The 15,498-nt window shown below is 42.5% G+C and overlaps 1 protein-coding gene across 2 annotated transcripts in view; it reads left to right on the top strand.

Moving 5' to 3' along the window:
- The first annotated feature begins 861 nt into the window (after positions 1-861).
- The window catches only part of LOC144604879 (PH domain leucine-rich repeat-containing protein phosphatase 1-like), a 138,137-nt gene continuing 123,500 nt past the window's right edge, over positions 862-15,498 (top strand). For both annotated transcript variants that reach the window (XM_078419678.1, XM_078419689.1), the window contains exon 1: positions 862-2,744. In XM_078419678.1, the coding sequence (XP_078275804.1) occupies positions 1,361-2,744 (1,384 nt within the window). In that variant the 5' untranslated portion in view covers positions 862-1,360. The remainder of the gene's footprint in view (positions 2,745-15,498) is intronic.

Genomic DNA, 15,498 nt, shown 5'->3' on the forward strand with positions numbered 1-15,498 from the left:
CATTCCTATCAGCTCCCCTTTGATATTTTACCACTTACCTGCACCCAATGTCAGGGTTGAAAAAACTGGGGTGTAATGGTGGCATCTATGGTCAGGTCTGAGCAGATGGGTGTCATTCAACCTTAAGACGGATTGATGACTATGTGGCCATGAAATTGGTAGCAGGTTAATGAAAATGTGAGGGTTGAATGTGAGAGAACTGGTCTATGTAAAGAGATAGAATAAAGGACAGAATTACCCAATTTATGGACGACCGTAGGAAACCCCAAAAGTGCGTTACAACGAACAAAATACTTTAAAGCGATCATCCCTGTTACATTGAAGGAAGCACAACAAACTTCCACAAACTGCAGCTTCAAAAGACCAACTATTCTTTCTTAGTTAAGTATTAATATTAACCCCAAGGATAACTATCCTGCTCTTTAGGTTAGTTCGATTAGAGAGGGTGAATGTAATAGAGGAATAAAAATAAAAGTCATGAAGCCTGTGCCCGAGCTGCAGATGGTGGGAGTGCCCCACATGGAAATGAAGTCAGGATTCCTTCAAAATGGCTCCAACTCCAGTTCGCATGGTAAAACTTTCATCGTAGAGATGCAACATTTGTTCTTTTTACTTTTCACTATTTGCAGTGGGTTATATCTACGTTGACGAGAAGCAGCGAGGGCGTGAATCAGGACAACGCCGCACGACGGTATTTGCGGTTATTTTCTTCCTTCGCCGCCGACGCCACTTTGGTTTGCAGTGACACGGCGGAAACTACAGCCCCCACAATGCTCCGCCGCGGAGGGACGCCGCCTGCCGGTCATCAACCTCGCTCATCCCAACAAACCGTCGTGACGTCAGGGGGGGGGGGGGCAGCAACGATGCCCAACGGTGGCGCGAGCGGCGGCATAACCGTCCACCCGGCAGCAGCCCAAAGGCGCCTTGCAGCAAAAACACCCACCGCTTCTCAGATCTTGCTTTCTAATGAATGTGTTCGCTATTCTAACGTTAAAAAATCATGAGAATTAATAAGGAAGGAGGCGGGCTTTTGGCCCTATGAATATTAACGAGGGGTTTGAATGGGCCGTGCGGCGGGATGAATTATTCATGATGCGGGCGGGCGGGCGGGCGACTACCTCTCCCGCGCTCTCGGCACCGTCCTCCATTCCGTAATGGCGTCAGTGGCCGAGGGAGGGACGGAGTGACAGCCGAGCGACACTCCCAGGATGCTGATAATCGGCGGTCCGAAATTTAAAAGAAAGATACATGGCCCGGACTGGATTTTATTTTATTTTAAAAACCAAGAAGTTGTTATTTATTTTCTCCTCCTCCCAGTTTGTGTGTGCCCGTGTGTGAAACACGACAACTGGCCGGGAACATGGATCCCGCGCTCCGGAGGCAGAGTTCGGGCGTTGCGAGGTGCAAAAGTAGTAAAGTGAAAGGCGGCGGCAGTGGTGTGAGCGCCGATGAAGTGCGACGGCTGGATTCCAGCAGGGAAGGAGGAGGAGGACGTGTCTCTTCTTCACGTTCTTCCACGGTCTTGTTTCCCAGTAGGAAGCTCGGCGGTGCCATCAGTTGGAGCAATCACTCTAACTCGCTGCTTTTGAGGAGGAGACGAAGGAACCTTTCCACGGCGACACCTTGCTGTCACACTCGCAGTTTGGACCGCAAGAACATGCCGGGACTGAGGCAGAGGGCGTTGAGTGCGACGGAGAAGGAGTGGGTACGCGCCGACGTACAGAGAGGCTGCCTGCACATCTTCGACAGGTATTTGTCCTCTTACCTGCGAGCTGTCACCTGCACCTTGGACACCACTGCGGCCGAGATAGCTGCTAAGTTGCTCTATCCTGGCCAACAGACAGGAAGATGTAAGGTTAAGGCGATCTCCACCGACAGCGCAGGAATTGCCAAGTTGTGTTCCATGGACAACACGGCTGGTGAGAGGATAGGGGCACCGAAAAAAATTGCACCTGCCTTATTGGCCAGACCCAGGCAAACGCAGTCTTTGAGCGCCAGATCAGAAATTGCCACCAATAGGCATGGACAGATGTGCATTCCTACTCATGGAAAAGGAGGATTGGGCACTGGTACCAATACTGGGAAATGCTTAAATATTTATACCATCAGGTGCAGAAACAATAATGCTACTTTTGCTAGGGTTGGGATGTCATTGGATAACATTGCCACAAAGAAAGAAAGCAATACTGTGAACTACAGACAGATGCGTTCAGTACCTGCCGCTGCCAGAGAAGAGCCAAAATCTGATTCTGAAATTAGCAAGCTCAATTTCTCATTGAGTGGTAATACTAATCGACTCAAATCGTTAAACAATTCTCTTGTCAAATTGATGGCTGAGGACACTGTTGCTGCTGGGCGTAGGCCTTCACTGGACAGCTTAACAGCACATAATGAATATGTGCACTGTGATGCTACAAATGGTACTGTGACCAAGGAAGAATGCTTGGACAAGCCTGAGCTGAGGCAAGACACCCTTGCTGACAAACAATGTTTGCAGGACTTTGATGATGGCAGGCTGAAGTCCTTAACCCTTGACACTCTGAGAATGGGGGCATATGATGACATGCTTGCATCAATGATGTATGTGCAGCTTCATGGTGAAACAACCAGGAGGCTGGAGCCACATGAAAATCCCCTTGAAATTCAAAATGAGTATCTCTTTAAACTTGGATTTAACGATCCGTGCAGGGTGCAAGAAGAAGGAATGGATGTTGAAATTGGCTGCTTGATTCGATTTTATGCAGGTATGATACATGTGTGTCATTTATTACTTGCTGGTGATATAATTTTTGTGATAAAATTGGTGACTGGGAGTTACTAATGTTTATTGGCAAAATGCCACCAAAGTCAATTAACGCGTCTGACCCGAAAAGTCACCCATTCCTTTTCTCCAGAGATGCTGCCTGTCCCGCTGGGTTACTCCAGCTTTTTGTGTCTACGGTTTAAACCAGCATCTGCAGTTCCTTCTTACACATAATTTGTTTTATTCCGATCTTCAGGACATCTTCCTTCCCAACCAACTCGTTAGTGAATGCTGCTTTTATTTCACTTAAAGAAGGGAAAATAGTAGATGAATAATTATTATTTGCTGCTTTTAACCGTTGTCCTGGCAAATATCTCGGGATCTTTTTGTAGTCATGCATGTAAAAATGTTGAATAGTGATCTTGTATTATCCCTGGATTGCAGAAAGAGGAGATTGAATTGTCAAATGTTCACAATTATTTAAATGTTTTCATAATTCTTCACAACATGGAGAGAGATCATTTGGTTCATTGTGTTTGTCCTGGTTCCCAGAACAATCCCATTCTTTCATTACTTTTCCTTGCACCTATTCTCCCTACATCCTCATACACCCTCTCCCCCTCCCCCCCTCCCCCCGATTCAACTATACACCAGAGGCAAGTTACCGCTGGCATTCGGCCTCCTGGTGCCCAATTAACCTACCAACCCAAACCTTTGGGATTTGGGAGGAAATTAGAGCACCTGGAGGACACCCACACAGTCACAGGGAGAATGTGCAAAGTGTGCACAGATGGCAATGGAGGTCTGAATTGAACCTGAATTGCTGGTACTGTAAGGCAGCAGACTCGACTAGAAATGCAACGGTGTCACCTAATTATTTAGTGCTCTTATTTAAATCTATTAACAGTAGACAAATTATTTAGCGAACATGAATTAAATCCTTTAAGAAGAGTATTAACTTGTGCTTTGATAGGTGTAGAATATTGGAATATTGTACATGTTATTATAATTCTTTAAAGAAAAACAAAATTGTAATTACCGAACAGTTCAATTTTCACCTCTCTTCTTGAAATGAGCAAAAGCCATTGTATATTGTCATTTATTTAGCCGCGTTATCCCCCTTTTAAGTTGTGCAGTTGGATTGACATTTAAGTGAGTTTCAAATGTGTTTTACCTGAGATAGCCAATAGCATTATTAACAGTAAAGAATTTATCATCACTTCAGCTAATTATTATATTCTTTACCCTTCTATTCACATGATCATTATTTTGCATGAAACATTTTACATTGTATATGTTTCAGACAAATTTTCAATAATCATTTTTGCCATGTTAGGAACATACATGGGTTTCGCAAGCAATCAAAGTTTTACGCATAAGAGCGAAAGAACAACAAAATGTACAGGGTTTTTTTCATGTCCACAGAGAGTAACAAAAAGTACATGCACTATACTCAAATAAGACCAATGAGCATACCAGTAGGATTATGATAAAGAGACTGCATAAATGCAAACTATTAATACCAATACTCTTAGCATTTGCAAAATGGTGTGAAAAAAATTTGAGATTTAGGACTTAAAAAGGAAATTTATCTGAATGCCATTTATCTGACTTGTTAGGAGTGAGATGAGGAAAACCTTTTTCACCCAGTGGGTTGTGAATCCGTGGAATTCTCTGCCACAGAAGGTAGTGAAGGCCAATTCACTGGATGTTTTCAAGAGAGAGTTAGATATAGCTTTTGGGGCTAACGGAATCAAGGGATATGGGGGAAAAAAACAGGAACGAGGTACTGATTTTGGATGATCAACGATGATCATGTTGGCGGTGCTGGCTCGAAGGGCCGAATGGCCTACTCCTGCACCTATTTTCTATGTTTTTATGTCATTTACATCCGCCTCTCTTGAAATTTATTTTTCAACAATGGCTAATAAAACAGTTGTGTGCTTTAGTGCACAGATAAAATTAAAATCTCATGAGCAAATTGGAAATGATGAACTAAATAAACTCTTTCCGGAGCTATTAAACTGTAATCCAAATTAAATTAAAACACAATTTAAAGAAACACATGCAAAAATAGCTGCATTATTGAGAAGAGTTTGAATTGTCATTCCAATGCAGGATTGTTCCGTTTGTCATTTATCATTGAGACATGCCAACAACGTTTCCTGCAACTAAGAAAATACTTGATTGTTCAGACAGATGTTTTCCTCGATGGATGCAACCCCACCATAACCTTGCATTAGATTCTAGATTAATTCACCTGGAACTCCTGTCTGGTGGTTCATTGCTCTGTTGTATATCGTTCTTGCAAGGACGAGGCCAATTGTTAATTTTAATTATTTGAAGTGTGTGTGTGTGTATTGGGTATATATCTTCCACAAATTCAGAAGATTTAATGACAGTTTAGTATACTCTTTGACAGTTTTATTTTAAGTCAGTACTTTAGGATTATACATTATTTGAACAAATATTGGGTTTGCTCAGACTGCTGAGACTTCATGAGAAATAATTCACACTTGATGCAGAACATTTGATGTAATGGGAACAATATTTCTGTTTCAGAGTGGTCAATCTGTGGGAAGGCTCCCAAGAGAAATAATGAGCAATGGTTATCAGAATTGAATTTAAATCCTAAATTAGATATTTTTAAGAAAATGACATATTGCCAAGGAGCGCATGAGCAATTTGATTCGTGATATATATCAATTGCAGCATTCTCTGAAGAAGAAGATGACTTTTAATCTTATTGGTCCAAAAATATAAATGCACTAAGGGTTTTCTTCATCTTGTGCCTATGTCTGTTGCAGACTAATTGATTGCCTCCTGTGGTTATTCAACAACTTAATTGTCGTGTAATTTGTAGAATCATAAGAAAGATGCTATTTGACTCATTGTGTCTCTGTTGGATGAAAAAGCTGCCTAGCCCCAGATCACCTCCCAGCTCCTGTAATACTTCAGCAGGTGACACCCCCCCCCCCGGCGTGTTACAACCATTTGGGTATTGATGCGTGTGCAGATGACACAGCTTATTGTTACTAAAAAATTGTGACATAGACAGGCTTGTATATGTTACAATTCTACACAACTCAACTTAATTTCTCTCATCCTCTAATGACAATAACAATGTAAATCCCCCTGTGCAGTTCATCTAGTACAATTATTCAGATCTTTCTGTATTCTACTGACGAGTATAATAAGGCAGTGATAGATAGATTATTGATTAGTATGGATGTCAGGGGTTATGGGGTGAAGGCAGGAGAATGGGGTTAAGAGGGAAAAATAGATCAGCCATGGTTGAATGATGGAGTGGACTTGATAGGCCGAATGGCCTATTTCTGCTCCTGTCATATGAGCTGATGACCAAAACTATCCTGTACCAGAGCTGTGGTGCAATAGCAAATGCCAGAAACACTCAGCAGGTTCGGCAACATCTGTGCAAAGGGGAAGGAAATATGACTGTGGAAGGTGGTTTTAGTCAAAAACATCAAAAACTAGAAGAGAAAGAGAAAATGCTGAGATTGGGCAAGGCAAAAGACACAGGTGGAAATCCCACCAGTGGAGGAGACTATCTTCAATGTTGATATTCCTAGGAGGCAGTGTATTTAACAGTAAATTAATAAAAATTGCACGTGCTGGATTTCGGAAATGCTACTCGACGAGTGTTTCCAATATTTGTAGTAAGCGAAACAGAGCTGTTGTTGACGATGCTGCCTGACCTGGTGTGTCCTTCCTGCATTTTCTATTTTTATTTTATATTCCAGCATTAGCAAACGCTTCATTTTAATTTTCATTATGTGTTGTCTTCGGGAGGGTGAAAGATGAACTAGAGAGATGCTGACATCTTCGTATCTGGACTTTTCTTTCTCTCTTGTTACTGCAGTCACAGGAGAGAATCTAAAAAAAGCAAGTCCTGTTGAAGAATTTAAGTCAGTATCCTAGTGAAGTTTGCAAAAGAATGAGAGTTACTAATGAATGAGTCATTTCTTGTAAGATGTGTTCTTGGTCATGTACCATGAATCATGCACTATGTAATAGTGCTGCAAGTTGTATCAAAGATATCAGAATATTTATATAGTGTTATTTTGCCTCTAAAGTCTTTGCAATCATTTTGGTAAACTTTACAACAATAGCTGCTATAGTCAAACTATGCGCAAAATGTCCTATAAAGTTATCTTGCCATACCTTATTATAAAGTTCCCAGTTAAATCTTGGATTCACATTTTTCATTTGCCTATTTTTGTGTTTGCACTGACAGATATATATATATTAATAATTTTTCTGAACTTTTTTCAGTGTTGTAGTACTCACATGAATTACTAGCACCACATTTTAATTGTTAATGTACAGAATTTTTTGGCCCAAAAATACTAAAACTAATAAATATTGAAACTCTGATTATATTTTCAGTACAAAGTAAACTTCCAGAAATAATTTGTTCTTTATTTTATAGCAATTCTTTACTTTATATCTGTTCTTTTACATTGTCCTATCTCATTGGACTTCATAGGCTAGATTTAAGAGTCAAGAGTCAATATGTACTGAAAATGGAACAATGAAATTCTTACTTAAAGCAGCTTAGAAAACATAGAAAATAGGTGCAGGAGGAGGCCATTCGGCCCTTCGAGCCAGCCGGTCTGAAAACACAGTACTCATAGATAACACAATAAACAAAGAAACCCCAACAAATTAAACCCCAGTGACAGTGCAAAACAAAAGCCTGAAGTCCCCAGTGCAACTTAGACAATTCACAGTTTACATGGTATTTCTAGTGTTCAAGAGCCTGATGATCCAAGTTGTTCTTGAACCTACAGGACAATGTTTTCTGACTCCCTTACCTTCTTCCTGATGGCAAAAGTGAAATAAGATCGCAACCAGGGTGGTGAGGGACCATGATGATGCTAGCTGTTTTTTTGAGGCAATGCCTCCTATACATCCCTTTGATGGTGGGGAGGTCAGAACCTGTGATGGACTGAGCAGTGTCCACCACATTTTGTAATCTCGTACGTTCCTGGGCTTTCGAGTTGCCAAACCAGATCATGATGCAACAGTCAATATACTGTACTGTACATCCGTAGAAGTTCAAAAGAGTATTCGGCAGTATACCAAATCTCCTCAAACTTCTAAGGAAATAGAGGCATTAGTGGGCTTATTTAGAGGGGAGGGGGGGATGGAGGGGGGGGTTAGGGGGGGAGAGGAGGGGAGGGGGGGGGGGGTAGAGGAGGGGAGAGGGAGGAGAGGGTGCTGCACCAATGCAGGAGAGGTTTGGGCCCAACGGGTCCACTTGGTCTAGTACGACAATAAAACACTCTTGAAGCAATACAGAAGCCACGAGAACTAAAGTGAAAAGACAGCCGAGAAGGTGGACAACTTTTACTCATGAATTAGTTTGTGCAATAGTTAGGGACTACATAAAATTAAATGCACAGACTCCCAGATAACTTAATTTGCAAAAAACTGTCAGAAAAACTACCCACGTGTGTATTATTGCACGTATCTGTGAAAGGTTTTGGTGAAAATTATTTTCTATGTAATTCAAACATGGTGAGTTTTTAAAAAAAAAGCCATTACCCATGATCCAAGTATTTAGATAAACGGTAATCCAGCTCTAAAATTTATTTACATTCTAAGACATTCTGAGAATGATCAGCCATGATCACATTGAATGGTGGTGCTGGCTCAAAGGGCCGAATGGCCTCCTCCTGCACCTATTGTCTATTGTCTAAAAAAAGAGGAAAATTGAAGGGATCCGGTGATGACCAACATGGAAATTAGACAAAAAAAAGTCTGAAAATTCAAATCTTCAAAGACTCTGGTCCCGACCCAAAACGCTACCTATGCATGTTCTCCATATATGTCTGACCTGCAGAGTTACATGCCTATCCATGGAAGTTGAGTGCCCTCTCTCCAGCAATATTGCTTCAAAAAATTCTCAACACATTCAATATCTTCCATGTACATTTTGGCAGAGTTGCTTTTAAATACAACAAAGTTAACAAATTATGCCAAACACTAATAATACCCTGAACTAAAAACAAAATCTTGAAAATAAAAAATCTAAGCCTGGCATATATTTATATATTTAACGCAATTATTTTAGTCCCTTTCCTGTCAATTAATATCAGATTTAAATGAGATTACAAATTTGTGAATGTTTCAGTATCTTCAGCACAAAAGTATAAACAAAAAAACAACTGCTACTTAACAAATATCCTGGAGTTTCAAACACTGTATAGCTGATGTTGGGAAAGGTTACAGAGTGGCTGTACAAAATGAAACATTATTTTTGTGGCAATCATTAAGCCATTAACAAACGCAGGATCGGCGATCGTTTCGCTCAACACCTTCGCTCAGTCCGCCTTAACCAACCTGATCTCCCGGTGGCTGAGGACTTCAACTCCCCCTCCCACTCCCAGTCTGACCTTTCTATCATGGGCCTCCTCCAGTGCCATAGTGAGGCCCACTGGAAATTGGAGGAACAGCACCTCATATTTCGCTTGGGCAGCTTGCAACCCAGCTGTATGAACATTGACTTCTCCATCTTTAGATAGTTCCTCTGTCCCTCTCTTCCCCTCCCCCTTCCCAGTTCTCCATCTTCCTGTCCCCACCTACATCCTTCCTTTGTCCCGCCCCTCTGACATCAGTCTGAAGAAGGGTCTCGACCCGAAACGTCACCCATTCCTTCTAAACTCTTTAGATTCTGGAGTAGTTCCTGAGGATTGGAGGGTAGCTAATGTAACACCACTTTTTAAAAAGGGAGGGAGAGAGAAAATGGGGAATTATAGACCAGTTAGCCTAACATCGGTAGTGGGGAAAATGCTAGAGTCAGTTATTAAAGATGTGATAGCATCACATTTGGAAAGTGGTGAAATCATCGGACAAAGTCAGCATGGATTTATGAAAGGCAAATCATGCCTGACGAATCTTATAGAATTTTTCGAGGATGTAACTAGTAGAGTGGATAAGGGAGAACCAGTCGATGTGTTATATCTGGACTTTCAGAAGGCCTTCAACAAGGTCCCACATAGGAGATTGGGGTACAAACTTAAAGCACACGGTATTGGGGGTTCAGTGTTGAGGTGGATAGAGAATTGGTTGGCGGACAGGAAGCAAAGAGTAGGAATAAACGGGTCCTTTTCGGAATGGCAGGCAGTGACTAGTGGGGTACCGCAAGGCTCAGTGCTGGGACCCCAGTTATTTACAATATATATTAATGATTTGGACGAGGGAATTGAATGCAATATCTCTAAGTTTGCGGATGACACGAAGCTGGGTGGCAGTGTTAGCTGCGAGGAGGATGCTAGGAGGCTGCAGAGTGACTTGGATAGATTAGGAGAGTGGGCAAATGTATGGCAGATGCAATATAATGTGGATAAATGTAAGGTTATCCACTTTGGCGACAAGAACAGGAAAGCAGAGTATTACCTGAATGGTGGCCAATTAGGAAAAGGGGAGATGCAACGTGACCTGGGTGTCATGGTGCACCAGTCATTGAAAGCAAGCGTGCAGGTGCAGCAGGCAGTGAAGAAAGCGAATGGTATGTTAGCACTCATAGCAAGAGGATTTGAGTTTAGGAGCAGGGAGGTTCTGCTGCAGTTGTACAGGGCCTTGGTGAGACCGCACCTGGAGTATTGTGTACAGTTTTGGTCTCCTAATCTGAGGAAAGACATTCTAGCCTTAGAGGGAGTACAGAGAAGGTTCACCAGATTGATCCCTGGGATGGCAGGACTTTCATATGAAGAAAGACTGGATAGACTAGGCTTATACTCGCTGGAATTTAGAAGACTGAGGGGGGATCTTATTGAAACATATAAAATTCTTAAGGGGTTGGAGAGGCTAGATGCGGGAAGATTGTTCCCGATGTTGGGGAAGTCCAGAACCAGGGGTCACAGCTTAAGGATAAGGGGGAAGTCTTTTAGGACCGAGATGAGAAAACATTTCTTCACACAGAGAGTGGTGAGCCTGTGGAATTCTCTGCCACAGAAGGTAGTTGAGGCCAGTTCATTGGCTATATTTAAGAGGGAGTTAGATGTTGCCCTTGTGGCTAAAGGGATCAAGGGGTATGGAGAGAAGGCAGGTACAGGTTACTGAGCTGGAAGATCAGCCATGATAATATTGAATGGCGGTGCAGGCTCGAAGGGCCGAATGGCCTACTCCTGCACCTATTTTCTATGTCTATGTTTCTATGCTGCCTGACCTGCTGAGTTACTCCAGCATTTTGTGAAATAAACAAACTATAGATCACTTACACTGCAACAATTGAATATGCAACAAGTTGAATAATATTTAAGCCAGCGAAACTATTTTGGATGTCAGCATTCCAAAAAAAAGTTAGCCTGAGTTTCCAACCTATATCAAAAAAATAGTTAATAAATAATGGTGTACAAAAAGCAAGTGGTAAAATATCCGGGTAAGGAGCTGCTGAGGTATAAAACTAAAACCCAACCCAAACCTGATCTGAACCAGAGGATCCACGAATTGTTAGCCAGAATCAAAACCTGACATAAATATGCAGCCGGCAGGCTCTCATCATATGATCCCTAATTGTCTTTCCTACAATATATGATACTGTATTTACTAATATAGTGCATTTACTTATTAAGTCCTGCATATTAGTACATTTATTTTTAAAAATAATAATAAATTTTATTTGCCACATGTAGGTTGGCACAGGGTCAACGGTACAATGAAATGTATTTGACAAGACAACGGGTCACCTCAGCAGTAATATTCCAAGAATAAATAAGATTTAAAAAATGACATTAGTAAGGTAAAAAGACAATATTAAAAATTGGTAAAAATACAATATTAAAAATAATCACCATATATGATTTGAAATGTGTTTATTCACAAAATGCTGGAGTAACTCAGCAGATCAGGCAGCATCTCAGTAGAGGAATGGGTGACATTTCGGATCGAGACCCTTCTTCAGACTGAATGTGTTTATAAGTTCAGAAGCCTGATGGCCTGATGGTAGAAACTGTTCTTAACAGTAAGAAAAGGTTTTTACACGCAGCCATGCTCCTGTATCGTCTGCCTGACGGTGACAAGAAGAACAGCCAGCGGGCTGTGGTCCTTGATGATGCTGCGTGCCTTCCGCAGGCACCGCTGGTAGAAAAAGTCCTGAATGGCCGGGAGACCGTTTGCCAGTGATGTGCTGTGCCGTCTTCACCACTCTCTGTAGTGATTTGTGGCTGTGGGCAGTACAGTTCCCGTACCAGACTGTAATGCAGCCCGTCAGCATTAAAGTCGATCTGATTTGACCCGAGAAATAGAACTGTTTTTCAAATCTGACCTGACCTAAACCCAATATATATATATATCAAGCTAGTTCAAGCTTGGGTAGGGTACCCAGGTTCGAATCCCAGGGCATTTCACAGAAGATTCAAATACATCTGCCAATGAGCAAACGTTTGTTCAAGGAGTTGTATTTTAATCAGCTTTTTAAGGGAGATTTAATGAGGGAAATCCAGAGATCAGGGCTTGGGCAGATACAAGCACATTTGACAATGATGAACTGCTGTGCAACAAAGTAATAATACATTATCCAACTGCCAAGAGTATTTGGTATATATCAGACATAGAGAAGGTGGTGGGAAGGGGAGAAAGCAGGAGTTTGTTACGACACTCGCAATCCATAGCAACGAATTCATTACTGGTTGAGAGGTGATCATCTGCCGTTTTTAACGGGTGATTGTAGGGAGAGTAATCATTTTATCTCCTTATAGAATGCCTTCAAAATAAAACATGCAATATTAAAAAAAGATGTTTGTTCGAAACTAGTGTTCAAAGTCCCACAGATAGGAAGGAGGATTAATCATTCAGTAATGGGCCAAATCAAACATATCCGTTCCTTTAAACCATAATGCTTGAGCATAAAACTTGCATCTTTTCAATATGTAAAGTAAATAAAGCAATAGAACTGAGAAGATGATAAAGTATGGTGCAGTGGAGGAAGCAGAAGAGGAAGACAATGAACAAGGCGGACAATTGGGATCAAAGAAACTACTAGTATAAATGCAGAAGCTTCAGAATATACTTGCTGATGAAATAACTTTGTCCACGTCCACTTATCAGATCACCGGTGGACCACAACACAAAGACTCATTTGGGTCAGAAAATCCTTCTAGCAAAGAGCAGCTAGCATTCATTCATTCATATTCATATATATACAGCCGGAAACACGCCTTTTCGGCCCTCCAAGTCCGTGCCGCCCAGCGATCCCCATACATTAACACTATCCTACACCCACTAGGGACAATTTTTACATTTACCCAGCCAATTAACCTACATACCTGTACGTCTTTGGAGTGTGGGAGGAAACCGAAGATCTCGGAGAAAACCCACGCAGGTCACGTGGGTTCATCTTGTGTTCCCAACCAACTGAATTCTTAATGGTAATGTTATGCTTGATATAATCACGTCACATATGGGTTGAGGTTGTAAGTGAAGGGAATGGAAGACCCAGAACACGTTCTACCATGAAACAGATGGAAAACAACAACAAGAAAAACAAATAAGTAAGGCACACAATCAGTTTAATTAGCTGTCAAAGGTATTAAACACAATGAAAATTAGTCTTTATGCACATTAAAAAACTATAAAAATGAAATACTAAAATTTAAAAAAAAAAGAAAAGTGGGAACACAAATCATTTTAAATAATTAAACGTAATTACTTCAGAAAGACTATAAATGAGCTAATACTTTGCCTACTTCCTCTCTATGCAAATGTGTCTATTCCTTCCCCAGTTCTAACTAAAGTGGGTGGTATTGTAGATATCGAAGACGGTTGTTATAAATTGCAGCAGGATCTTGGTTGGTTGGGCAGGTGGGCTGAGGACTGGTCAATGGTGCTTAATACAGATAAGTATGAAGTATTGCATTCTGGGAAGTCTGACCAAGGCAGGACCTGCACAGTGAATGCCAAGGCTCTGGAGAGTGTTCTAGAGCAAATTAATCTGGGAGTACAGGTACATAATTCTTTGAAAGTGGTATCACAGGTAGACGGGGTGGTCAAGCAAGCTTTCAGCATATTGGCCTTCATTAGTCAGAGTATCGAGTATAGAAGTTGGGAAATTATGGTACAGTTGTACAGGTCATTGGTTAGGCCCTATTCAGGGTATTGTGTTCAATTTTGGTCAACCTGTTATAGGAAAGATTTTATAAGAAGATAACTGCAGATGCTGGTACAAATCGAAGGTTTTTATTCACAAAATGCTGGAGTAACTCAGCAGGTCAGGCAGCATCTCGGGAGAGAAGGAATGGGTGACCTTTCGGGTCGAGACCCTTCTTCAGACTGATGTCAGGCGGGCGGGACAAAGGAAGGATATAGGTGGAGACAGGAAGATAGAGGAAGATCTGGGAAGGAGGAGGGGACGGGAGGGACAGAGGAACTATCTAAAGTTGGAGAAGTCGATGTTCATACCACTGGGCTGCAAACTGCCCAGGCGAAATATGAGGTGCTGTTCCTCCAATTTCCGGTGGGCCTCACAATGGCACTGGAGGAGGCCCATGACAGAAAGGTCAGACTGGGAATGGGAGGGGGAGTTGAAGTGCTCAGCCACCGGGAGATCAGTTTGATTAATGCGGACCAAGCGCAGGTGTTCAGCGAAGCGGTCGCCGAGCCTGCGCTTGGTTTCGCCGATGTAAATAAGTTGACATCTAGAGCAGCGGATGCAATGGATGAGGTTGGAGGAGGTGCAGGTGAATCTTTGTCTCACCTGGAAAGACTGTTTGGGTCCTTGGATGGAGTTAAGGGGGGAGGTAAAGGGACAGGTGTTGCATCTCGTGCTGTTGCAGGGGAAAGTGCCCGGGGTTGGGGTGGTTTGGGTAGAAAGGGACGAGTGGACCAGGGAGTTACGGAGGGAACGGTCTCTGCGGAACGCAGAGAGGGGAGGGGATGGGAAGATATGACCAGTGGTGGGGTCCCGTTGTAGGTGACGGAAATGTTGGTGGATGATTCGTTGGATCCGCTGGCTGGTAGGGTGGAAGGAGAGAACGAGGGGGATTCTGTCCTTGTTGCGAGTGGGGTGAGTCACCCGCCGACTCGCCCAGCTATCTGGACTACACTTCTTCCCACCCGGTCCCCTGCAAAAAGTCTATCCCCTACTCCCAATTCCTCCGTCTATGCCGCATCTGCGCCCGGGGTGAGGTATTTCACACTAGGGCTTCAGAGATGTCCTCGTTCTTCAGGAAACGGGGCTTCCCCTCCTCCATTAAAGATGAGGCTCTCACTAGTGTCTCTTCTACATCCTGCAGCTCCGCTCTTGCTCCCCCTCCCCCCACTCGCAACAAGGACAGAATCCCCCTCGTTCTCACCTTCCACCCCACCAGCCAGCGGATCCAACGAATCATCTACCAACATTTCCGTCACCTACAACGGGACCCTACCACTGGTCATATCTTCCCATCCCCTCCCCTCTCTGCGTTCCGCAGAGACCGTTCCCTCCGTAACTCCCTGGTCCACTCGTCCCTTCCTACCCAAACCACCCCAACTCCGGGTCACCCATTCCTTCTCTCCATAGGAAAGATTTTGTTAAGCTGGAAAGGGTGCAGAAAAGAGTTACGAAAATATTGCCAGGACTTGAAGGCCTGCGCTGAAGGGAGAGTTTGAGCAGGCTTGTACTTTATTTCTTGGAGCCCAGGAAGATGAGGGGTGGTCTTATCAAGTTGTATGAAAAAAGCCTTTTACATTATGGATTAATTTGAGAACATTTGAAGCATGACTCTAAGTGATAGTACAAAAATGCAATATTA

The sequence above is a fragment of the Rhinoraja longicauda genome, chromosome 2 (genome assembly GCF_053455715.1).
Source record: "Rhinoraja longicauda isolate Sanriku21f chromosome 2, sRhiLon1.1, whole genome shotgun sequence".
NCBI classification, from domain to species: Eukaryota; Metazoa; Chordata; class Chondrichthyes; order Rajiformes; family Arhynchobatidae; genus Rhinoraja; species Rhinoraja longicauda.